Below are 23,120 nucleotides of genomic sequence, written 5' to 3' on the forward strand. Positions count from 1 at the left end.
CTAGCTCCCACTGTGTGCAGAGTCCCCAGACACGATGTGGAGGCCCCGAGTCCTCTGCCTTTTGGAGCTTTTTTTTTTTTTTTTTTTTTTTTTGGTTTTTCGAGACAGGGTTTCTCTGTGGCTTTGGAGGCTGTCCTGGAACTCGCTCTTGTAGACCAGGCTGGCCTCGAACTCACAGAGATCCACCTGCCTCTGCCTCCCAAGTGCTGGGATTAAAGGTGTGCACCACCAACGCCCGGCCCTGCCTTTTGGAGCTTGTCCTGGAAAGTTTCAGCTGGCCATGGCCAGGCGCTTGGCACTCGGGTGCTGCTACTGTGTTTGGAATGCATGCCGAGGGGTGAGTGAAATGATGAATGAATGAATGACTCTTTGGGGGCGGGTCCACCAGTCCTCATCAGATTCCTGAACACATCTGATGGATTTGCATTTTAACAGAGAGGCTGTGCCGGCCCTCTCCCGTAACCTCAGCACTGGGCACTTCTGAGCCTGAGGCAGGAGGATCTGGAGTTTGGATCAGTCTGAGCAACATAGGAAGACCATGTCACAAACAGCGAGGGGCTGGAGAGGTGGCTCAGTGGTTAAGTTCAGTTCCCAGCCCCTGCCTCTGGTTGTTCACAGCTGTAACTCGAGCTGCAGAGATCTGATGCTTTCTTCTGACCTCCCTGGGCACCCCAAACCCTACCCCGCCTATACACAGAGAAAGGCTTCAAAGGCAGGCGTGAGAGAGACTGAGGAGACGGCCTTCTGCTTTGCAGCGGGGAGGGGAGGGTGGCAGCACGGCGTGGTGCCAGCCTGCCCTCGGTTTGTCCTTAGCCTTCAGAGTCTTCTCTGAGGCAGTTTCCACCCAAGGCCCAGCAGAGCCCAGGTCAGAGCAGAGACCTCAGAGGTCTACTGTAACTGCTTCTTTGAAAGAGGGGAAATTGAGGCCCAGCTCAGACGAGAGCCTAGCCCAGGGTCACATACAGCAAGATGACAGTCTGGACCACAGCTGTGGCCCTGGGGCCGGGTGAAGCCATCCAGAGAAGACAGGAGGCTGCCCTGGGGGTCTCAAATGATCGCTCTGCCTGGGGCTTGCTGTCCTTTGGAGATGGGGGTAGGTGGGAGACGTATTGGGGCCTGGTCCTACCGCACTTAACCTCCAGGTTGGGACTCACTGCTCGGTTTTGGTCCTGAAAGACTTCCTTGGTCTAGGTTGACCCTTTTCTTTGGACTCATGTGCCCTTTTGTCCTTGCAGGCTTGGTTGGCCCAGCAGCTTGTAACTTGGTAGACCCCATGTCAATCCAGGTTAGGGCCCTTGCAGAGGGTGAGCAACACTGCCCCTCCACCAGCCAGTCCAGAGCTGTTGAACTGCAACACCTGGGAGCATATATAGTACATCAGGCTTCTCTACCCTGCCAAGGGGAGCCCCTGCGTTCTTGCTTTTAGCTGATGGCTGCTTTCTTTGTTTTCCACGGTCATTCCTAGGCTCTGCATCCCCAGCCTGCATGGTTGCAGGCTTACTTCACAAAGACTAGCTGGGGCCAGCTGTAGGACAGACAGGAAAGCATCCGGTCTGGGCCCGCCGAGGAGGCCAGTACTGGAGTCTGACCAGCACATACTGAGCAGGAAGGAAGCATGGAAGCCATGACACTCAGGGCTCCAGGGCCAAGACCAAGCTGGGGAGGGAGGCCCAAGGGGAGAGGCCCTCAGGTGGGATCCCTTGGTCCTGCGGTTGGTTTCCTGGGTGCCCCGACACTTCTAGTAGCATGCTCATGAAGCCCAGGGCCTTCTGAAGGAGGGGGCTTAGAACGAGACCTCAGCAAATGGGGCGTCCGAGGGTGGTGGTGCTCTCCAGCGGCCCCCACTGAGGCCTAGGAACAGGGTCTGTGGTGGGTGTGACGGGCGTAGATTACCAGGCAGGGGTGGGGCCAGGGCCTGCTGGGGCCTCTCTTCCTCCTAGGCCTACAGAGGAGGAGCCCTCATGCCTCATGGCCCCCACTTCCCTCTTCTGAGGACACCAGGGCCCCAAGCCTTCTGCAGCTCCAGGCTCTCTGAGGAAGCCGGACTGGGGTTCCTGCCAGCTCTGCCTAGGTAAGGAAGTGGACGCAAGCATGGGTGGTTTAGAACCACTGGGGTGGTTCTCCCAGGCAGCCTGGAGGCCCAGTCCTGTGCCCGTCTCTGACGTCCCAGCCTCCTGCCTCCTATCACTCTCTGGCTCAGGAACATGGGCACCCCTGGCGAGGATTGGTGAGAAGGTCCCAGCCCTGCCTGGGGTACGAGAAAGGAATGCGTGTGTGGTTCAGAGGGCTTCCTGGATGAGGCACCCCTGCTGGATCCTGTTGCTTGGCCTTGTTCCCTGCCCCCGTAGGGCAGAGGGAAGTGTCCGATGGCCTCCACTTAGCCCCTCCCCTTTTATACTGCCATGGTGTCCTGGCCTTATGGGATGGGGCAGGGAAGGGGTCGGCCTTGAGGTATTAGGGACTTTCTGGTGGTTAGTTCTGTGAGAGTGAGAGGCAGGCTGAGGAGAGGGCTGTGCACGGCCCGTGTTCAAATCACAGCTGTCCGTCTCATTAGCTGTGTGACCGTGACAGTGACTGCGTCTGTCTGTAGCTCATTTCCCACACCTAGGAAATGGGATCAGTCGGCCTACGGGCAAGCGTGCAGAGCCAAGGACGGCCTCTCACCGGGCCTGGGGCCCTTTGTTATTTGGACCGGGCTGGTGATCACAAGGCCCCCAGAGATCTCTGCACAGTTCCCAGTGTTGGGTTTTCAGGGGAGTGCGAGACCACCCCCAGCTGTTTAATTTAAACTCAGGTCCCCATGCTTGCACAGCGCGGGCTCCTGCCCACGGGACCATGGCCTCAGTCCAGCCGCCCGAGCTTCTGGGGGAGCTATGACAGAGGGTTCCCAGTCTCCAGCTGGAAGGAAGACGTGGGTCTACGGAGGAGCCTTGAACCCTGTGCTGGTGCCGTGTGTCTGGGTCTAGCCTTGGAACTGGCTCAGGGTGGAGCTGGCCTGTTGAAGCGGCTGCTGCTGCTGGTGGTTCCTGACCCTCTCAGTGGGCCAGAGGGAAGCTTTGCTCCCAGATGTAGTCTTGTATTCCTCTCCTTAGCTCTTCCAGGGACCGAATAAGAGCCCTGGGTGGGCTGAATCCTGGTGCCCGCTGCACCCTATTGCCCACGTCCATGCCCGGCCACTGTTGCCCGATTGACAAATAAAAATGTTTACCAGGCCTGGCTTCCCATGGGCTCGGGGGTGGGGTGGTGGCTCTTGGGACAGCTCCTCAGCCTGGCTTTGTTCTTGGGGAGACAGGTCATGTCTGGGACCAGAGGAGGCAGGAGCATGTGTGGGAGTGTGCACATGCGTACTCTCACACCGCACACATGTGTCCTGGCGGCCCACAGCCCGGCTTTGCCTCGAGGAGTGTCTCTGGAGACTTGTCTCAGCCATTGGTGTCTGAGGTTTCCCAGTCCAGCAGTCCCAATCCACTGGTGGTTGGCACTGAGACAGAGGGCCAGCCAGGACTGCAGTTTGCGTGCTTGTGGCATTTGGTTTTGTCCCCTAGAGTGGCAGTGGAGAAGCCTGGGCCCAGGAGCTGTGGTTTGAATCCCAGTCCTTCTGGCAAGCACCTCCAGCTGTGTGATCTTAGGCGCGCTGCTGTGCCTGTCTGGGCTCAGCTCTGCACCTGTGAGGAAATGTTTGACTGTGTGTGCAGGTACAGGTACTGCGGAGCTGGGCGCTGCTCAGGGATGGGCCCTGCCTGTTCTGCTGCCCACAGCTTAGGGCCGGGCACATGCAACTGGTGCTTAGTCAGCGCTTCCTGTGGATCTGAGAATGGCCTGCCTAGCTAGAGAAGAAGAGGCAAATGAGGGAGCTGCATGCTGACTGTGGGAGACGGCACTCTCCTAGACAGCAGTTTGTAGTATGCATACTGCTGTAGGCCCTTAGGAAACCTGGGCTCATGCCTAGGACCCCTGGCTAGATAGGTGCTTGTGGACAGCTGCTTGGGTGCAGTCCCAAGTCCCTAGGCCTTTTCCTTTCTGACTCTGGGCCTGAGGGAGGCAGGGCTGGAGGAGTGTCCAGGGCCTCACAGCAGTAGGCACTGAGCAGGTTCCCTGGGATCCTGCACTTTAGTCACTGAGGGCTTCGGTCCCTCCTGGACACTTTTCTTTGAAGCTTCTACTGGCAGCTGGCTTTTTGCCCTTTGTGACCTCTCCGACAGCCTGCCCACCCTGTGTCCTCTACCCTGTTTCCTCAAAGTGAGGCTTTCCTAAAGGGGGTCACCAGTTCCTGGTGCAAGATGGCTCTTCTATGTGAGGCTTCTACTGCAATAGGGCGGCTGCCTCCAGGTGGAGTCTGTGTGTGCTTGCTCTGTTTTTATTTCTCCTCTTTTTTAAATAATGTATTTATTTTTATTTTGGTTTTGCTTTGATATATGTCTGTGTGAGGGTGTCGGATCCCCTGGAACTGGAGTCACAGACAGTTGTGAGTTTCCATGCGGGTTCTGAGAATAGAACCTTGGTCTTCAGGAAGAGCAATCTTAACCACTGAGCCATCTCTCCAACCCCTTACTTTTCCTCTTGTGGGTTGGTAAGGTCAGCCAGTGTATTAGACAGGATTCTCAAGACCCCTAGAGCAGTGGTTCTCACTATGTCGGTTGTGACCTCTTAGGGTTGAATGACCCTTTCACTGGGGTTGCATATCAGATATGAATATCAGCTATTTGCATCATGACTCATAGCAGGAGCAAAATTACAGTTATGAAGTAGCAATGAAAATAATTTTATGGTTAGGGGTCACCACAACATGAGGAACTGTATTAAAGGGTCGTAGAATTGGGAAGGTTGAGAACCACTGCTCTAGAGGAACAGAACTTACTGACTGAAAAAAATGTAGATGGGATTTATTAGGATGTATAGAAATATAAAATGTATTAGAATACATTGTTTATATGGGATATATGTATGGACGGGGACATACACACACACACACACACACACACACACACACACACACACACACACACGGGATTTATTAGCATGACTTACATGTAGTCCAACAATGCTGTCTACTGATGGAAAGTTCAAGAATCCAGTAGTTGCTTAGTCCACGAGGCTGGATGTCTCAGCTGGTCCTCAGTATACTCTGGAACCCTGAAGAAGTCGGCTCTAATGCCAGTGGAGGAAAGGACCAGAGAGCAAGCAGGCACAGAGCACAAGCTTCCTTCTCCCATGTCCTTTACATAGGCTGCCACCAGAAGGTGTGACCCAGATTAGAGGTGGCTCTTCCCACCTTAAAAGATCCAGATCAGAGGAGGACCTTCCCACTTCAGATTGTTTAATTAGGACAAGTCCCTTGTAGGTGTGCCCAGATGCTTGGCTTTAGCTGAATCCAGATGTAGTCAAGTTGACAAGCAAGAGTATTGTCATAGCCTCTGCCACAAGGCACTAGCTTGAGCTGCCACATCACAAGTGTGTCCGAGAAACCCTTTGGGAATACACGGTTGTGTTGACGGGTGTAGAGGGGTCTGTGGTGAGCACAGCCAGCCTGGAGTCCACCTGTAGTAAAGGCTGCCTTGTCCCTCGCTGACTATGCTTTCTGTCCTATGAGGTAGGGCTTGCATGCTAAGTGGGTCAGGCGCTGGTACATACCTGTAATACCAGTGGAAAAGGAGACCGAGGCAGAAGGATGGCAGGTTCAAGGCCTGCTTAGGCTACAGAATGAGTTCAAGGCCAGCGTGGGTGTCTTAGTGAGATCCTGTCTCAAGAGAAGAAAGAGACATGGGACTATAGTCCCACAAAAGAGCGTTTGCCTAGCATATGTGAGGTTCCGGGTTCAACTCCTTGTATCAGAGAAAACTCTGTGTCTGTGGGTCGCTTTAAAAACACATCTCAAGCTAGGCGTGGTGTTTAATCCTAACACTTGAGTGGTAGAGGCAGGTAGATCTCTGAGTTTGAGGCCAGCCTGGGCTACAAAGCGAGCTCCAGGCCAGCTAGGGCTACATAGTGAGGCCCTGTCTCAAACAGAAACAAACCTACAAGAAAGACACACCTGGACTGGAGGGATGGCTAGTGGTTAAGAGGACTTGGGGCTCTTACAGATGACCTGGGTCCAGTCCCATAGCCCACGCTAAGTGGCTCACAACTGCCTGTAACTCCAGCTCCAGGGCATCTGATGCCTTCTTCTGGCCTCTGCATACATGTAGCATACACGCACTCTCCCACAAGCATAATTAAAAATAAAAATAAGCCGGGCAGTGGTGGCACATGGCTTTAATCCCAGCACTCGGGAGGTGGGTGGGTCTCTTGAGTTTGAGGCCAGCCTGCTCTACAGAGCAAGTTCCAGGACAGGCAGAGTTACACAGAGAAACCCTGTCTCAAAACAAACAAACAAACAAACAGAACGAAACAAAACAAAAACAAAAAATCTAACTAAATAAATAAAAAGAAAGAAAACACGCTGTCTTGTGGATACTCAGCACAGTCAGGTACAGGGGTTGCCTGGGTTGAAGCTGGCCGTGAGGAAGAACCTGAGGCCCTTGCTCTCCCCAAGCCATATGGATCCTGACGCTGTCCTTAAATCCCAGGCACCCAGAGAGTGTTGTTCACACAGGGACCCAGGGAATAGAGCAGAGGTTAAACCAGATCCTACGCCATGCTCGTCTGATCTGGCAGTAGCTCTCCTGAAGCTCAGCGAACGAAGAAAGGCTGAGCGACAAGCTCTGTGGGATCCCTAGAGATCCACTTAGAAAAAGAGACGTATGCAGCCAACTCTCGCACCTCGCACAGTATGCTGGGAAGTCGGTCACCAAACTGGAAGTGGCTTAAACAGGCTCTGGGTGGCAGTGTGCTGTGCCAGTCTCCAGGGTGACAAAGGTGCGGTGGGTCTGTGCCGTCCACCACAGTGCTCACAGGCCACGCGTGTCTGTGGCCCTTAGAAACTGACTGGTGTGACTGAGGGGCTGGGAATTTACTTAGACAGGGTCTTGTTATATAGTCCAGATGCCCTCAAGCTCACAGTCTTCCTGTCTCAGCCTCCATAAGTCCATTTCTAATGACTTTGAATTCACACATGCTCACACATGAACCTGGCCCCGCCTTCCCTCATGCCAGCCCTTCCCTAGTTTGGCCCACAGACATCAAACGCTTTTGGTCTGCTTTGTCTCCACAGGTCTGAGAACCTGGAAGGTCCTGTTAGCCCATCCTAGACGACACCCTGAAGACAGCAGTGACCAACACCCAGTGGCTGGAGCCGGTGCCATGTGCCCATGGAGCCGCAGGCTCTGGGTGCCTCTGCCCAGCCCTGCCTGCTAGCCTCAGAGAGGCCACACACAATAGTGTCAGGAGACAGATGTGTCTCGGGCCGTGGGGCTCCTGAGCAGGCTGCTGGAGCAGGCCGCTGGGGAAGAAGATGCCAGCCAAAGGACGCTACTTCCTAAATGAGGGTGAGGAAGGCCCCAACCAGGCAAAGCTCTATGAGAAGTATCGCCTCACCAGCCAGCACGGGCCGCTGTTGCTCTTGCTCCTCCTGGTGGCTGTGGCCACCTGCATTGCACTCGTCATCGTCACCTTCAGCCATGAGGTAAGGCCCTGGGCTAGGGTGCTTTGGCCTTCCTGCTCTGATAGGAAAGCGTTAGCAGGGTGGTGCCTGCCCGAAGCTTCATTTTCTTCCTTTGTGACCTGCTGGGTGGGTGGAAAACAAATCAGTTTGAATTTGATCTTGAAGTCTGGTTGATTTTTAGCTATTATAATTAATTGTATGAAATCACCCCCAGTTTGTCCACCCCACCCCCCACCCCCGCCATGAAATTCAGTCTGTTACAGATCTGAGTCAAGGCTTGTGTGTTACTTCCTTCCCTGGTCTGACCATGGCAGACATCACCAATCAATCCCTGTGTTCCTTTCTGAATCTGGCTACGATCTCAGATTTCTTTTTCTCCTCCTCATCTTCCTTCTCCTTCCCTCGCTTCTTCCTTTCCCCCTTCTTCTTGTCCCTTGCAATCCTCTTCCTTTTCTTTCCTTTCTGTCTTTTTGTTTTGAGACAGGGTCTCATTATGTAGCCCAGGCTGGCCTTGAATTGCCAGTCTGTTAAGCGCTGGAACGGAGTCCTTACACTGTCAGGGCAGACATTGCCAGCATCGTTCCTGACTGTGGCTTGCTTTGCTGCGGCCACTGACCCTGTACAATTGTTTGTCACTCAGCGTATGACTGCTGAGAACCTGTTGGCTTTCCTCATTTTCTTGCTGATTGCCGTAAATGCAATCAGAAGCTCCTGAGGTGATATCAGAGGCTGCAGGGAGTTCTGGTTCGGTAGCCAGTGCCCTGCAGGGCGTGGAAAGGGACGGCAGACCCTGCAGCCACAGCACAGGCACCACTTTCCTGTCGTGGTCCAGAGGTGCCCCTGCTTCTGCCCTGGTGACGCTTAGGGTCCGTGGGGGCCCAGGATATTCTGGGTCCATCTGCCTTCTGGACCCTTCTCCCCACCTGCACCTCTACTCCAGTGCCACCTCTGTGTGGGATACCTGCTCTTCGTGTCCCTCCAAAGCCAGATCTTAGGCACAGAGTCCTCTCCTCCAGGACTTTAAGGTTTTTCCCTGTTCTGGCCCCCGTGGTTCCGCTGGTCCCCCACAGGGGAGCGTGGTCTCTTAGGGCAGGGTAAGGGTGCACAAGCTGACTGGGAAAGGCAGTGCTAGCAGAGACGGCATTCCCCGCTGGCCTGAGGTGATGGGGAGACCGGAAGGTGCTTGGAGTGATTCTGGGTGGACTCCTGGAGGAGTGCTCCTCAGGAGAAATTCAGGGTACTCTGTCTGTTTGCTTACCCAGGATCCCGCCAGACACCAGGCTGTCCTGGGCACTGCCTTCTTCATGCTGACGCTGTTTGTGGCTCTCTATGTGCTGGTGTATGTTGAGTGCCTGGTGCGGCGATGGCTGTGGGCCTTGGCTCTACTCACCTGGGCCAGCCTCATGATGCTCGGCTCCGTGCTGATGTGGGACTCCTGGAAGAATGGAGCCTGTGCGTGGGAGCAGGTAATGGTGGGAGCCGATGTCACTGGGCTTGGTGCAAGCAGTTGGGATATGCAACCAGCAGTTGTCTGCCTACTTGTGGCCTCGGGGCTTATGGGAGTGGGCCAGGGCAGGCCTGTGCTATGGCCTCCCAGCAGGCTGTGACACTGGGTTTAAGATGGCCCCAAGCTGGCTCTGTTCTCAGTGTGTCCCCTTGGGTATCTGGCATTTTTGGATAGAATCTGGCATTTCAGTTAGAGATGACAGAGTTCCAACTCAAGGAGTCAAAAAGGCACCAGTGGGTTAGAGGGCCAGGAAGAGCTGCGTGGGGCTGGCCCTTGCTCCGGTAGCCTGGCTGCTTAGGGCTCTGTGTTCCTCTGTGTTACTTTGTCCCTGAGCAGCCTATCCCCAGGTGAAGGCTGAGACGGCTGCTCACTCACTAGGCTAGCTATCCAGGTGACAGCTGGAGGTCTTGGTTGAGTTGCACCTGCCTGGCCTGGTAGTCACAGGTGCATCGCAGTCTGTGCCTTGTTCTGTGACCGGGTGGGCTCAGGCTGTGACCAGGTGGGCTCAGGCTGTGATCCGGTGGGCTCAGGCTTATGAAGCCATAGATTGAGGGCCAGACGGGGGGTATGAGGCTGCACTGTCTGTGGAAGGCAGCAGTGACCACCCCATCCCAGCCTTCCACCTGAGGCTTTGACACAGACAGAAGCTCAGTATTCAGACGACAAGCAAGGCGCTCTAGGTCTTCCTGTCCTGCTTGGTGTCTGTCTGTCACTGTGCCTCACCATACAGGGTTGGGATGTCCCAGGTGACAACAGGCTGAGGCCCCCTCCTGCTTGGCCCTGGGCCATGCTGAATGTCTGGGTGCACTGGGACCCCTCCTCCTGCTTGGCCCTGGGCCATGCTGAATGTCTGGGTGCACTGTCCCCAGGTACCGTTCTTCCTGTTCATTGTCTTTGTGGTGTACGCACTCCTGCCCCTCAGCACCCGGGCAGCCATCACAGTGGGGATGGTCTCCACCGTCTCCCACCTCCTGGTGTTTGGAGCTGTGACAGGAGCCTTCAAGAAGCCCGTGTCCGGAGCCCAGCTGGCGCTGCAGGTGAGGACGACGGAGCTGGGTGGGGGCAGGCTCTGACCTGGTGGAGGTTGAACTCCAGGACCGTGTTTGCAGACCTGTGGCAGAAGGCAGGGCCCCTTCCGGTCTGTCTTAACTTCCGGTTTAGTGGACTCGGGTCCTAGCTGAGCTCAGGGTCCTGCTGTGGTGAGGTGCTGCCTTGAGCATCTCTCCCCAGGGCCCTGGACTATTTGAGAGCACCCCAGTCTTGGTGTGTGTGACCCTGTTGAGTAAGTGGTCCCCCAGTTCTGGGGTGCAGGGATGTGTCTTCCTTCTGACTGGCCTAGATGCCCACTTCCGGGGGAGAGGCCAGAGCTCTGGACAGCCAGATGGGTGCTGTACCTCCTGTGGCTGGGTTTGGGGCTCAGTGAGGTAGCCATCATCTCCTTGGAAGCACTTGGCATTCCTGACTCTGGTACCCTGGCCTTAAACGGACAAGGTATGTGTTTAGCAGGGCAAAGGCCCAAGTTCTGGTCCTGTGGTCGTAGCAACTCATTAGGGAACCAGCTGCCTCCTTGGGCCTCAGTTTTCTGCCTAACCCAGGGGAAAAAATGACAACTTGAAGAGTATTTGGGTCAGACAGTGGGGACAAACGCCACCATGTCTGCTGTGGTTCATGGTGAACGAGCGTGCCCTCCGCTGCCCTCAGCTCCTGGCCAACGCCATTATCCTCCTGGGCGGGAACTTCACGGGTGCCTTCCACAAGCACCAGCTTCAGGATGCTTCCCGGGACCTCTTCATCTACACTGTCAAGTGCATCCAGATCCGCCGGAAGCTGCGTGTGGAGAAGCGCCAGCAGGTAGGGACCTGCGTGGCCACCTCCCTCCTCCTCCCTCCACTGGGCCAAGTGCTGCACATGTGGCCGGTCCCTCGGGGTCTCAGTGCTCGCAGCTTTGGCGGCAGGGAGGGCATGTGCTCCAACAGGGTGATGCTGTGTACATATAACCCAGCAGGAAACATGGCATCATGGGCATGGGAAGGATGACATCCGGATGGCTAGCCTAGGGCCTGCTAACACTCTGCTTGTCTCCACCGTCCTCCCACTGGTCTGCCTCCTGTGCCAGGAGAGCCTGCTGCTCTCCGTGCTCCCGGCTCACATATCCATGGGCATGAAGCTGGCCATCATCGAGCGCCTCAAAGAGGGTGGTGACCACCGTCACATGCCTGACAACAACTTTCACAGCCTCTACGTCAAACGGCACCAGAATGTCAGGTGGGCAAGGCATCCTTTGAGAATTCGGCCACCACTCCTCGGGCCCTGGGCAGGCAGGATAGTGCTGTTGGGAGCCTCAGTCCATATAGGGATTGGAGGTCAGGACCTTTTTGAGCCTTAGTTTCTTGTCTTTCTTTTTCTGGAGCTGAGAACTGAACCCAGGGCCTTGCACTTGCTGGGCAAGAGCTCTCCTTGTTTCTTCATGGGGAGAATCAGAGCAAGGCTCTTAAGGGCTAGGGTGCTTTTAGGGGAAGGAGACCCGAGGTCCCTCCAGAATCACAGCAGTCCGTGTGCGTTAGCTGGACAGCCGAGTGGAGGAGAAAAGGGATCTGATCCAAGCTCTGTCCCCCTGGACCAGCATCTTGTATGCAGACATCGTGGGCTTCACACGGCTGGCCAGCGACTGCTCGCCCAAGGAGCTGGTGGTGGTGCTCAACGAGCTGTTCGGGAAGTTTGACCAGATTGCCAAGGTGAGCGTGGGCACGCCGTCGACCTGCCGCTGCCTCACTCCCGTGCTTCGTGAGCAGGGAGTGGGTTGGAGACTGGGAGTGGATGGGTGGATGGGAGACCACATGGTGTCTATGTAGTAGGTGGTTTCTGCATACTCCGGAGTGGGGTGCCAAAATGCAGGAGCTGGCTGCCACCTCAGCAGGAGGAGATCGAGGTATGGGCGCATGCCCAGGTTGTTATGGGTCCAGCTCAGGTGGGGGCTTAGACTTGTAACCTGCAGATGGCTTCCAGTCTGCCAGCCTTGCCTTACATGGGGCTCTGGGAGCACCCAGAATGCCCAGCCTCACTCAGAGTCTCAGCTTAACAATTTCCCAGAACTGTGCGTATGTATAAGAAAGCTCGAGAAGCCGTCCAAAGAAACCTGTGGCCCAGTGTGGTGGTGCACACCTTTAATCCCAACACTTGGGAGGCAAAGCAGGCTGACCTCTGTGAGTTTGAGGCCAGCAAGGCGTTGGGGACAGGCTCAACTCAGACCCAGGGAGGGAGGGGAAGCCTGTGGGGCAGGGGAATATGGCCTGGAGCAGGTGCAAATCTCTGTCTCTGTGATGTGAGGGCGGCTCAGTGTGTGGAGTAGACACACATGGAGACAGACAGGGAGACAGACAGGGAGACAGACAGGGAGACAGACAGTGAGACAGACAGGGAGACAGACAGGGAGCAGACAAGGAGACAGACAGGGAGACAGACAGGGAGACAGACAGGGAGACAGACAGGGAGACAGACAGGGAGCAGACAGGGAGACAGACAAGAGCATGGTGGCCTAGGCAAAGAGTGGGATTTGTCCAAACAGGAATGGATTTTCTTTTCTTTCTTTTTAAAAAATTATTTATTCATTTTTATTTTATGTGCAATTAGTGTTTTGCCTGTATGCATGTCTGTGTTGGGGGGCTGGATCCCCGGAACTGGTTACAGACAGTTGCGAGATGCCATGTGGGTCCTGGGACTTGAACCTGGGTCCTCTGGAAGATCAGCCAGTACTCTTAACTGCTGAGCCATCCCTCCAGCCCCCAGGAATGGATTTTCATCCTTTACCAAATGTCCCGGTGGCTCCTGAGTGTTGGTGTTGAGCTGTGTGACTGGGGCCGCCCTTCGGGCACTCCTGGCCCAAGAGTTCTGTGCTTTCAAGAGAGGTGCGGGGTGGGGAGGGAGATTGGGAGCCAGTTGAGCACTGGCTGACCTGGGGACGGTCGCCCCCTCCCAGGGATGTTCTAGCCCCGCTCTGTCCCCTGGAGAGCCAGAGAACAGGGCTGCCTGCTGGGGCACCTGGGGTAGGGGTGATGAGCAGGTACAAGAAGCTGCACAGCAAAGGCCGGTGTTCCCACGAGACCCGCATGCGGCCCCTGCTAGAGCCTGGACGACTGGGGGCCTCGGCAGTGTCTGGTGGGACTGCAGACTCCCATCCCGGACCCTCCTTCCCCAAGCCAGGCCTAGCAGCATAGCATCTCTGGGCTTAGCTCCTGCCCGTCTCTGCTTAGGAAGCCTGCTGCAACTCCTGCCTGACTTAGTCTGCTTTGGCTACACTGGCTGTCCTAGTTTTATTTCAAGTAGCTTCCTGGCCTCAGGACCTTTGCACAAGTTGCGATGCTCTTCTTTTTGTTTATATTTTATTTTCTTATTTTTATTTGTGTGTGTGTGTGTGTGTGTGTGTGTGTGTGTGTGTGTGTGTGTGTGCATTTGCCTGTGTGAGGGTGTTGAATCCCCTGAGACTGGAGTTACAGGCGGTTGTGAGCTGCCATGTAGGTGCTGGGAATTGAACCTGGGCCCTCTGGAAGAGCAGCCAGTGCTCTTAACCACTGAGCCAGCTCTTTAGCCCCCAGAATGCTTTTCTTCTAGGACTGTAATGGCTCTGGTTTCCTGGGCCCTTCCTCTTTCTCCAGTGCCCCATCTTCTCCTGGCTACATCTTCCAGTTGTATTGATTTAGTTCCAATCTCCTACTTGCATGTTCATTCCACAGCTGCAGGATTTGTGTCTGTAGTCTGCTGCTATGCCTAATTACCTGGCCAGGTATACAGTAGGTGCTCCAACACTACATGGACAAATAAAAGAGACAGTCCCTCCTGCATAGCCCTTACTAAGCCTGGCTTTCTTCGGATTCCTGGCTGGGTCTCTCCGGGTCCTGTCGCCGGGCTGTGGAGGGGTCCAGCTGGCCCCAGGCCCGCCCTGAGCACGCCCTTTGCTTGCTTACCCTGCAGGCCAACGAGTGCATGCGGATCAAGATCCTGGGTGACTGCTACTACTGTGTGTCAGGCCTGCCTGTGTCGCTGCCCACCCACGCCCACAACTGCGTGAAGATGGGTCTGGACATATGTGAGGCCATTAAGTAGGTGCAGGTGGGCCAAGGCACAGGAGCATGTCCCCTTGCTAAACTACACACTGAGATGGGGGGTGCTGAGGCTTGCCTGGATTCTCAGCATGCCGAGAGGAGGATGCACACTCCTTCTGTTGACCTCCCTTCCTCAGGGCCCACCTGTGACTAGAAGCATCTAAAGTCCTGAGTTAGGCTAGGCATGGTGGCGCATGCCTTTAATCCCAGACAGAGGCGGTAGATCTCTGTGGGTTTGAGGCCAGCCTAGTCTTCATAGCAAGTTCCAGGACTACTTAGAGAGTAGTCCTCAAAAAACAAAATAAGATAAATAAAAAGCTCTACCCTTCCAAGGACTGAGACCGCAGGAGAAGCTCAGGGCAGATAGCGGGAAGGCCTTTCAGGGGCAGGGCCCAGCTCCAAGACTCCATCTGCGTTCCCTTCCTCTGGGAAGTCTCTGGTGCCAGAGGACTTACTCTCCAGCAACAGGGAGGCCTGGACCGCCTGGGCCCTTTCGGCATCTGTCTGTTGGTGAGGTGCTCAGGGGTGTGCAGGAAGAAACTCGAGATGATGGTGTCTAGGCAACAGAGGAGGTACCCCATCCAGTACCGCTTTGCTGTGCCTCCGGGAACTCTTCCCATAGCGCAGAACACCCAAGACGCCTGCCACGGGACCCGGCAGGTCCCCATTCTGCATTGTGTAGAGGCAGCTTTTGCCCCGGCTGGCTCTAGCCCTGGTGGCTTCAGCTCACCCCTAGTTCTAGTGGTGGACACAGGTGCCTGAGGAGTGTAGAGCTCTGCTCGTCCTGGGGGCATGGGCTGGGTGCCACATCCTGGGAGGCTTCACCTTGGAGGTTCCTTGTACTGAGTAGGGCCCACGTTTCCTGTAGTTGGAGTAGAGAAGCCCCCAGGGTCCTTGTCTATGCTGGGTGTCGGGTAGGGCTTAGCATCCGCCACACCTTGGCAGCCTCATCAGAGCCAACCAGGGCTGTCTGCCAGGCAAGGGATACGAGGGACAGAATGTGACCCATCAGCATCCTAAGTCCCTCTCTCTTCCTACACACCCTTGAGCTGGATGTGAGCCTGCACCCTCCCAGGGGAGGGGTTATTGACCTCTCTGAAGAGGAGGCCCTGCCACCCTTGGTGCCCTGTCTCCCTAGGTACCCTGCCTCCCTAGGTGCCCTTGGCCTTGAGCTGCTGTAGGTGACAGACTGCTCTGCTCCAGGCAGGTGCGTGAGGCCACAGGAGTGGACATCAGCATGCGTGTGGGCATCCACTCCGGGAATGTGCTGTGTGGGGTCATCGGGCTCCGCAAGTGGCAGTATGATGTGTGGTCCCATGATGTGTCCCTGGCCAACAGGATGGAGGCAGCTGGAGTCCCTGGGTGAGTTTCATCAGGGCAGGGGCAGAGACCAGGGTGACCAGGGCGGGGCCGGGTTTGGAGGCAGGGGATGCAGTCGGTCCTTCCTGCTGTGCACCCCTAAACGGGTGCCTGGGCTGGCCATGCTGCGTTATCTGACTTGGGTCTCCCCAGCCGGGTGCACATCACAGAGGCGACACTGAACCACCTGGACAAGGCGTACGAGGTGGAGGATGGGAACGGGCAGCAGCGTGACCCCTATCTGAAAGAGATGAACATCCGAACCTACCTGGTGATCGACCCCCGGGTACAAGGGCTTGGGGGTGGGTGGGGGTTGGGTGGCCTGGGAGCGGGGTCCCAACTACTAGCAACTGACCCTCAAGACTGGTGAGGTGGCAGAGACTAGCCCGAAGTAGGAGGCCACTTCCTTGAACTGGGCACATTCTAGGCACCAAGGAACAACCTGTTTGTGTTTCTGTAAGGCGGGAGCAAGGGCTACGTCAGCAACTCCGGGCACAGAGCGCGGTGTTAGTGCAGTCCCATGAAGCTAATTGCAGGAAGGCCTCTTCACCCCCGTGGCTACTCCAGGAAACAGGGAATGGCCAGGCAACCTGCTTCTGGAGTTTGCTGGTCTGGGGCTCTCAGGTGGCTCAAGTTATCTCCTTTCCTGGAGCCCAGCTTGCCCTGGTGGCCCAACTGGAGAGGCTGCTGGGTTTGTCTGCTGACAGTTGCAAGTTGGCAGTCTGCTGTTTTCTGTTGTCTGTGGCCTTAACCTCCTGAATCGTCCTTGGAGTTTGCTCAAGAATGCTTACAGGAGCTCCTTCCAGCTCTCTTGGTCCTGGCTCTTGGCTCCTCCTGGAGGCAGCCTACAAACCCACCCAGCCTCCACGGCCTGCCTTGGCTCCTCCCTGTCCCCTCATATTACTAATGTCCACAGGGCAGCCTCCACACACGGAAAAATGCCTGCTCCCGGCCTTACTGTCCCCATGGGGTCCTGTTTATTTATCTTTTTCCTTGCTTATTTTCATTCATGCTGCCAGAGACCGCTGGCCCTCTAGTCTGCATTTCGCCCAGCTCTGCTCTGAGCATGCGTTTAGTGGATTTGAAATGGATGAAGCCCCAACCTCAAAGACATCTGCAGGCGCAGTAGTCCCGAAGCCCACCCCCAGGGCTGCCAGACTGAGCCGGCAGAATTGCAGGATGCTGGCCAGACTCCAGCCAAGCTCCAGAGAAGCAGCAGCATGTGTGCGCGCGCCACTGGCGGTGTGGGACGGTTGTTCCGCCTGGCCCCTCTCTCGAGCTCCGCCTGGCTCCTCTCTAGCTCCATTTACCCGCTCGCTCAGTCACGCAGCTGGCAGTTTAGAGGGGCCAGTAGGAGTTCTTCGTTCTCCAGCCAGCACGTGACCAGGGTCACCTGCCATAGCGGAGCCTCAGGGGAGGGGCCTCACCTCCAGAAGCTCTTGCTCACAGCATGGCTTGGCTGTCCTCTGCCCGGATCCTAGGACCTTCTCGGGTGGAGCTCCACATCCTGGTCCTAGACTGACTAGATGGCAGGCAGTGAGGATTTAAAGAGGTTTCTACCCCCAGAGATGCTGGAAGTGGGCGTTGGCCAGCGTCTGGGGCTGTGGGTGGGCTGCTGCCTGTTGGTGTTGGCAAATCTGAGAGATGGGCCCTGGAGGAGTGAGGAGGACAAGGGCCTCAGCAGACACAGGAAGCCTATGCTTGCGTCTGATGACCTTAGGGCTCTTCTCCTCCCTCGCTTGTAGCCATGCCTGGCTACCCTGACTGGAGAAGGCTCAGGCATGCGTTAAGGGAGACTTGGGGCTCAGTGGCACTAAGTGGGGAGCCAGAGCTGGGCCCTCAGGGCCTGGCTAAGCTGCTGAGGCCCCAGCATGATGCCGGCCCCAGCCAGTGTGTGGCAAATGGGTCTGGAGCTGAACTTGACGCTGGGTGTGGCACTCCTTCAGACCCCTGGAGTGGCCCCTGCCTTAGTGGCTGTTTCTGGATTCAGGCCAGCACATCTTTTTTTCTCGCTGCTCTCACCGGAAGGAGCATGTGTGAGCCACCTGTGGGAGGGTAGGGCAGGGCTCCTGCTTACTCCTTTCTCGAGGGGGGCAGAGCTTGAGCTGTGTGGCCTCTTCCTGACCTGGGGTAGGGATGGTAACTGAGGGCTTCAGCCAGTCCCCAGGGCAACCCACGCTTCAAGAAGAAGCTCAGAAACTTAACCCTTTCCCCTTTACCAGACCGGCCAATGCTCCAGGCGTGTTCACATGCATGCCAGGGACGGCCGAGAGGGGAACATTTGGGACGGGTCGTGTCTATGTGTTTGCAGAGCCAGCAGCCACCCCCACCCAGTCATCACCTCCCCAAGCCCAAGGGGGATGCAGCCCTGAAGATGCGAGCTTCAGTGCGTGTGACCCGCTATCTCGAGACCTGGGGGGCAGCGCGGCCCTTTGCACACCTCAACCACCGGGAGAGTGTGAGCAGCAGTGAGACCCCCAGTCCCACTGGACAGAGGCCAAAGGTAGGCCCCCTCCCGTGTGGTTGCTGGGCCAGGAGCCCTCTGAGAAGCAAAGGCTCTGTCCTGCCCTTTTCCTCTAGCTGTATTGTGAGTAGTCTCTGCCAAGCCTCCCTCGTGGACGGGAGGAGGTGTTTGGAGAATACTCCAATGGGGCCTGGCCTCTCCTGGTCCTTTCGCAGTGTAAGGAAAGAAAGGCAGGCCCGTGGTGGATGAGGCTCAGGGCTCAGGGACTGGTCATCTTCTCTCCCCCCTTTCAGGCCACCCCTCTGCGCCGACACCGTGCCATTGATAGGTAGGTGCGCTGCCCTCCCTGCACACTGCTAACTGGTGGCACTGTGCCAATCTCCTCCTGCAGGCACCCCTGACCAGTCTCTGTCTGGGGCAGCCCCTCCAGCTCCAGCCGAAGCCTCTATGGGTTTGCCAGGGCTCGGGTTTGTCTTCTCCGGGTGCGGGACTCCCAGGTCGCAGGCTCTGGCTGAATGGCTGGGGTGGGGTGCCCACTGCGTGCTACCTTAGGGCTGGGACAGCAGGTTGCTGTGTTTGCGGTGAGGGAAGGTGTTTCTCTGGCTTCTGTGCTGGTCCTGCCCCTAGCCGAGGTGGCCTTGGACTTCTGGCTGGACTGCTGGCCCTTCGCTTAACCTCACTCCCCACCCCGTTTCATGAACTTGGAGACCCCACTAGAAACCAGTAATCCCTCTGGTAAATCCAACACGCATACTCTAGCCCCCCCAGCCGCGTAGGGGTGATGGAGTTGGGGCTTTAATTCTAGGAGTACATCCCCCAAGGGGCGCTTGGACGATGACTGTGATGATGAAATGCTCTCAGCCATCGAGGGGCTCAGCTCTACCAGGTGAGGCCTGTGATCTCCACCCACCTCCCCCCTCCCTGGCAGGACTGCCCCCCCCCTAGACCCTGAGCCCTGGCTGTGGCCTGTGGCTCCTTCCCCTGCCCCGGGGCTGCCTCCAAGAGCGCGGCCCTCTGGTGCTCTGTGGGCACATCGAGCTGCTCTTCCCCCAGGCCCTGCTGCTCCAAGTCTGATGACTTCCACACCTTTGGCCCCATCTTCCTGGAGAAGGGCTTTGAGCGTGAGGTGAGGGCGGGCGGGGCAGTTACCACAGAGCAACAGGTCCAGGCCTGGTGGGTGGAGCATGAACGGCCGGCCCAGTAGATCACAGAGGGCGGGGAGGCCCAGGGGGCTCCTAACTGGCTGTTGGGGTGCACAGGGTTCTGTGCAGTCTCGTTTGTGCCTCTTTCTGTTGGCCTCGCCCCATTAACTGACACCACTCTAGAGATTTGTCCCCGAGGTTTGAGGCAAGTAAGTGCTTCAGACTCCCAGGAGAAAGATACCCCAAATCCAGTCTCCTGGCTGCACACCTGTAGGGCCTCAGGCCTGGCTGCTGTGACACACTTTTGGGGGCTCTATAGGTCTAGAGCAACTTATGGCTCCCTGCAGGTCTTGGGTCCATGTCGGGATTGAATCTACCTTTCCCCCAAGCAGCCAGGCAGGTGCCAGGTCGGGTTTAGCTAGGAGCCTGCAGCCCGTGGTGCTGAAGCTGCTTGTCCTTAGCTTTAGGCTGTGGCCATCTGAGGAGGCTCCTGCTTTCATGGCCCGGTGTCCAGTATTGAGAGGAGGAACCTTCTCCCTGGGGATTCTGAGTAAAGTTACTGGGAGGGGAGCGGAGGGGGCTTCCCTTGGCTATGGGTCACATGACCTGAGTCTTGGTTGCTCCTTTACCGTGGGAGCATGATAATTCGGTCACAAAGTGGCCACGGGGATCCAGGCCCAGAAAACACTCCTTTGTAAGGGGTGAGTTCAGGAGCTCGAGCTTGTTTCCCCGAGAAATGAAAACAAAAGCCATGCTGGGCGCTGGGTTTTGCCAGTGCGGAGAGGAACTGTGTAACTTTGGCAGGCGGATGGCTGCATGTGGCACTACCTGGAGCTCCCGGAGTGGTGCCAGGCATTTTGTTTTAGTATATGAACTGGGGGTAGGCATTAAAGGGTCCTTGCTGGTGGCTGTCTCTCACGGTATAATCTCTCTCTCCCCGCAGTACCGCCTGGTGCCCATCCCCCGGGCTCGCTACGACTTCGCCTGTGCCAGCCTGGTCTTCGTCTGCATCCTGCTTGTCCACCTCCTTGTGATGCCCAGGTCAGCCTGCGGTGGGAGGGGTGAGCAAGCCCACTGGGGTCCAGCTGGCAGAGCCCAGCAGAAACTGGCAGGGTGCTCCGTGGCTGGCTGGAAGGGTCAGTGGCTTCAGCTCTGGATCCCCCACCAGGGAGCAGGGGTTATAGCCCTAGAGCTGGAGTTACTGGCCCCTCCTTGTGACAGGGTGGGAAACTGTCCCAGGCTCCCGTCTGCCTTAGCCTCTGGAAACAGTGGGCACTGTCGTTTCCCCCTTTCAAGCAGAGGAAGTGAGACTTACAGTCTGGACCCAAGAGCCCTGAAATTCCTACTTCAGGTTCTGGGGTCCTGCTGGTGTGGACAGAGACAAGGGGCCAGAGAGAACCAAGCTTAGCCACAGATAGCTTCCAGAAAGCAGTTAAAACAAAGCACGGCTGGCATTGTGGTTTTGGATGTGCTTAGTAGACTAAATGGGACTAGTGAGATGGCTCAGCGGGTACAGGCACCTGCCAACAAGCCTGACAGCTCGAGTTCGATCCCTGCCACCCACATAAAGGAGAGAACTGATTCCAGAGCTATTCTCTAACCGCCACATACATGTTGTGGCATGTAGGTGCCCACATTCACATGCACGTGCGAGCGCGCGAGTGCGCACACACACACACACACACACACACACACACACACACACACACGTGCACTCGCTAAATAGCAACCAGGTATGGTGACCTAGGCCTGTGATTCCACAACACTGAGTGGCAGAGAGATATGAGGATCGCTGCAAGTTTGAGGCCAGACTGGCCTACAGAGAAAGTTCCAGATCTGTTAAGACCCTGTATCAAAACCAAACTAAAGCCAGACACTGGTGCCACACACCTTAATCCCAGTACAGGCAGATCTCTGAGTCCCAGGCCAGCCTGGTCTACAGAGTGAGTTCCAGGACAGCCAGGGCTACATAGATAAACCCTGTCTTGAAAAACTAAAACAACAAGAAGACCAAAAACAAACTAAACTAAATAAAGATTGTATATGGATGCTTAAATTTTTAAATTGTATTTATGTGTGTTTTTCCTGTGTGTATGTGGGCTTGGTTGAGGCTATTAAAGGAGTGTGTCCAATCCTCTGCAACTGGAACTGGAGTTATAGGGGGTTTAGAACCAACCATGTATGTGCTGGGAACCGAACCTGGATCCTTTTGCAAGAGCAACAAGTGCTCCTAACCCCCAAGCCATCTTTTCGTCCCCCTATACAGATGCTTTTGTGTTTTACATGCCAGATATGGTTCCAGAGGCTCGTGATGTGACTCACTTCTTATAAACTTGGCCTCTAGGGGGACTTGATGACAACCTCGGTCTTTAAGATTTGTTATTTGTGGGGCATCTGGAGTCATTTTTCAAGGTCTCTTTTGCTGGGTGCAGACTATTCACTGGGGAGGGATAGGTGACCCTGAGCTGGGGAACAGGGACTGGTGGGAGGGACCTGGACACAAGTTTTCCTTCCTTTCCAGCGTGGCCTCTTTGGGTGTGTCTTTTGGCCTGGTGGCCTGCCTGCTGGGGCTGGTGCTAAGTTTCTGCTTTGCTACTGAGTTCTCGGTGAGTGGCTCCCTGAACCCAGTGCATTCCTCCATCCCTCTGGCCTCTCCCTCACCAGTGGTCTTGCTCTGGGTGCTCCATCTTACCCCCAGGACTATTGAGTCCCTGTAGTCTGCTCCCAAGTGCTCAGTCTCCCAGGCTGCTTAGTGCCATCCACCCTCCTGGGTAAGGCTGTCCTTTGTCCCAGCTGCTGTTTTGTGTGACTTGTCCCTCTCCATAGCGGTGCTTTCCAGCCCGAGGTACACTCCAGGCCATCTCAGAGAGTGTGGAGACACAGCCCCTGCTCAGGCTGTCCCTGGTTGTGCTGACTGTTGGCAGCCTACTGACTGTTGCCATCGTCACTATGGTGAGTTACAGGGTCAGGACAGCAAGCCCCGCAGGGCTGTGCCAAGGGTCTATCTCCTGGGGAACCCAGATCCTAGAATCCTAGTCCCGTTGCCCGAACAGTTCCGTCTGGAGTGACCCCTCCGTAGCTCTGCAGTGGTCTGTGGGGCCCCCAGTGCAGGCTTAGAGCTCTTCACCCCTTGAATGGAGGGCTTGAGGTGCCCAGCAATTCTAGATATGTGCTGCCCACTCCTCCTTCTCATGCTCTTTGGGACTCTTTTTTTTTCTCTTCAGTGAGAGACAAGACTCGCCCTCTGGTCCAAATCACATGTGGGTTGCTGAGCAACCTGTAGGAACTGGCAACCCTGCCTTATGCTAGCTCCTTCCTTTAGAACAGAGGTCTCCTCCACACTGTTGACTACAGTTTTGAGAGTGCACTCTTATGCCCTTCTCTCAGGGTCCAGGAGCTTTCTCTCTGCCTCCCTGGGCTGCCGTAGTCTCAATACTTCTGTTCTCTGTCTCTCGGTACCCTGGGTCCTCCACTCATGGCGGTTGCTGTGGACACAGCCACTCTGGGCCTAGCACCCAGCCTCAGGGCACTGTTGGTGCCCACAATTGTCTTGGGCCATCCGCCTTGAGCCTGGCAGTTCTTCAACCCTGGACCTACTCTAACGGCAACCTGTCTTCCCTCAGCCACTGATGCTTAACCCAGGCCCGGAGCCACCAGAAGATACAGAGACAAGCCCACTGACTGCAAGGAGTAGAGTCGGGACCCCAAGTGAGCTCCTCCCGGTGAGTATGCTCATCCTGACTCCCACACAGCCCGCCCCGGGCCAGCCCCCTCGTGCTGCTGGGCCACTCTGGCCAGAATGCAGTTCATGGTCTGAATCTGGGGCCTTGGAGAGAAAGGATGAGTCCAGTGTCTCCCAGCCTAACTGGAGAAGGCCAGGTCCAGGCAGCCAAACTTGTTCCCTGCCTGCCTCAATGCCTGGGAGGCTGCTGGTTCTAAGCCCTGGGTTGGCGGGGCCTGCAGATCAGCAGCAGTTGCACTTGAGGGTGCCTTTGGGTCACTTGTCCTA

General features: G+C 56.2%; 1 protein-coding gene across 7 annotated transcripts in view; it reads left to right on the forward strand.

The window, feature by feature from the left end:
* The window catches only part of Adcy7 (adenylate cyclase 7), a 54,542-nt gene that overhangs the window by 24,868 nt on the left and 6,554 nt on the right, over positions 1–23,120 (forward strand). For 5 of the 7 annotated variants that reach the window (XM_040735397.1, XM_040735399.1, XM_040735400.1 and 2 more), the window contains exons 2-18: positions 7,151–7,561; positions 8,803–9,006; positions 9,917–10,084; positions 10,749–10,898; positions 11,164–11,312; positions 11,671–11,782; positions 14,016–14,143; positions 15,350–15,508; positions 15,659–15,791; positions 17,817–18,008; positions 18,185–18,297; positions 18,775–18,855; positions 19,023–19,095; positions 20,055–20,152; positions 21,633–21,717; positions 21,938–22,063; positions 22,735–22,833. In XM_040735397.1, coding sequence (XP_040591331.1) covers positions 7,391–7,561; positions 8,803–9,006; positions 9,917–10,084; positions 10,749–10,898; positions 11,164–11,312; positions 11,671–11,782; positions 14,016–14,143; positions 15,350–15,508; positions 15,659–15,791; positions 17,817–18,008; positions 18,185–18,297; positions 18,775–18,855; positions 19,023–19,095; positions 20,055–20,152; positions 21,633–21,717; positions 21,938–22,063; positions 22,735–22,833 — 2,241 coding nt within the window. In that variant the 5' untranslated portion in view covers positions 7,151–7,390. The remainder of the gene's footprint in view (positions 1–7,150; positions 7,562–8,802; positions 9,007–9,916; positions 10,085–10,748; positions 10,899–11,163; positions 11,313–11,670; positions 11,783–14,015; positions 14,144–15,349; positions 15,509–15,658; positions 15,792–17,816; positions 18,009–18,184; positions 18,298–18,774; positions 18,856–19,022; positions 19,096–20,054; positions 20,153–21,632; positions 21,718–21,937; positions 22,064–22,734; positions 22,834–23,120) is intronic. The other 2 variants (XM_021232454.2, XM_040735401.1) reach the window with 2 other exon arrangements.

This window comes from Mesocricetus auratus, unplaced genomic scaffold (genome assembly GCF_017639785.1).
Source record: "Mesocricetus auratus isolate SY011 unplaced genomic scaffold, BCM_Maur_2.0 Super-Scaffold_100045, whole genome shotgun sequence".
NCBI lineage: Eukaryota > Metazoa > Chordata > Mammalia > Rodentia > Cricetidae > Mesocricetus > Mesocricetus auratus.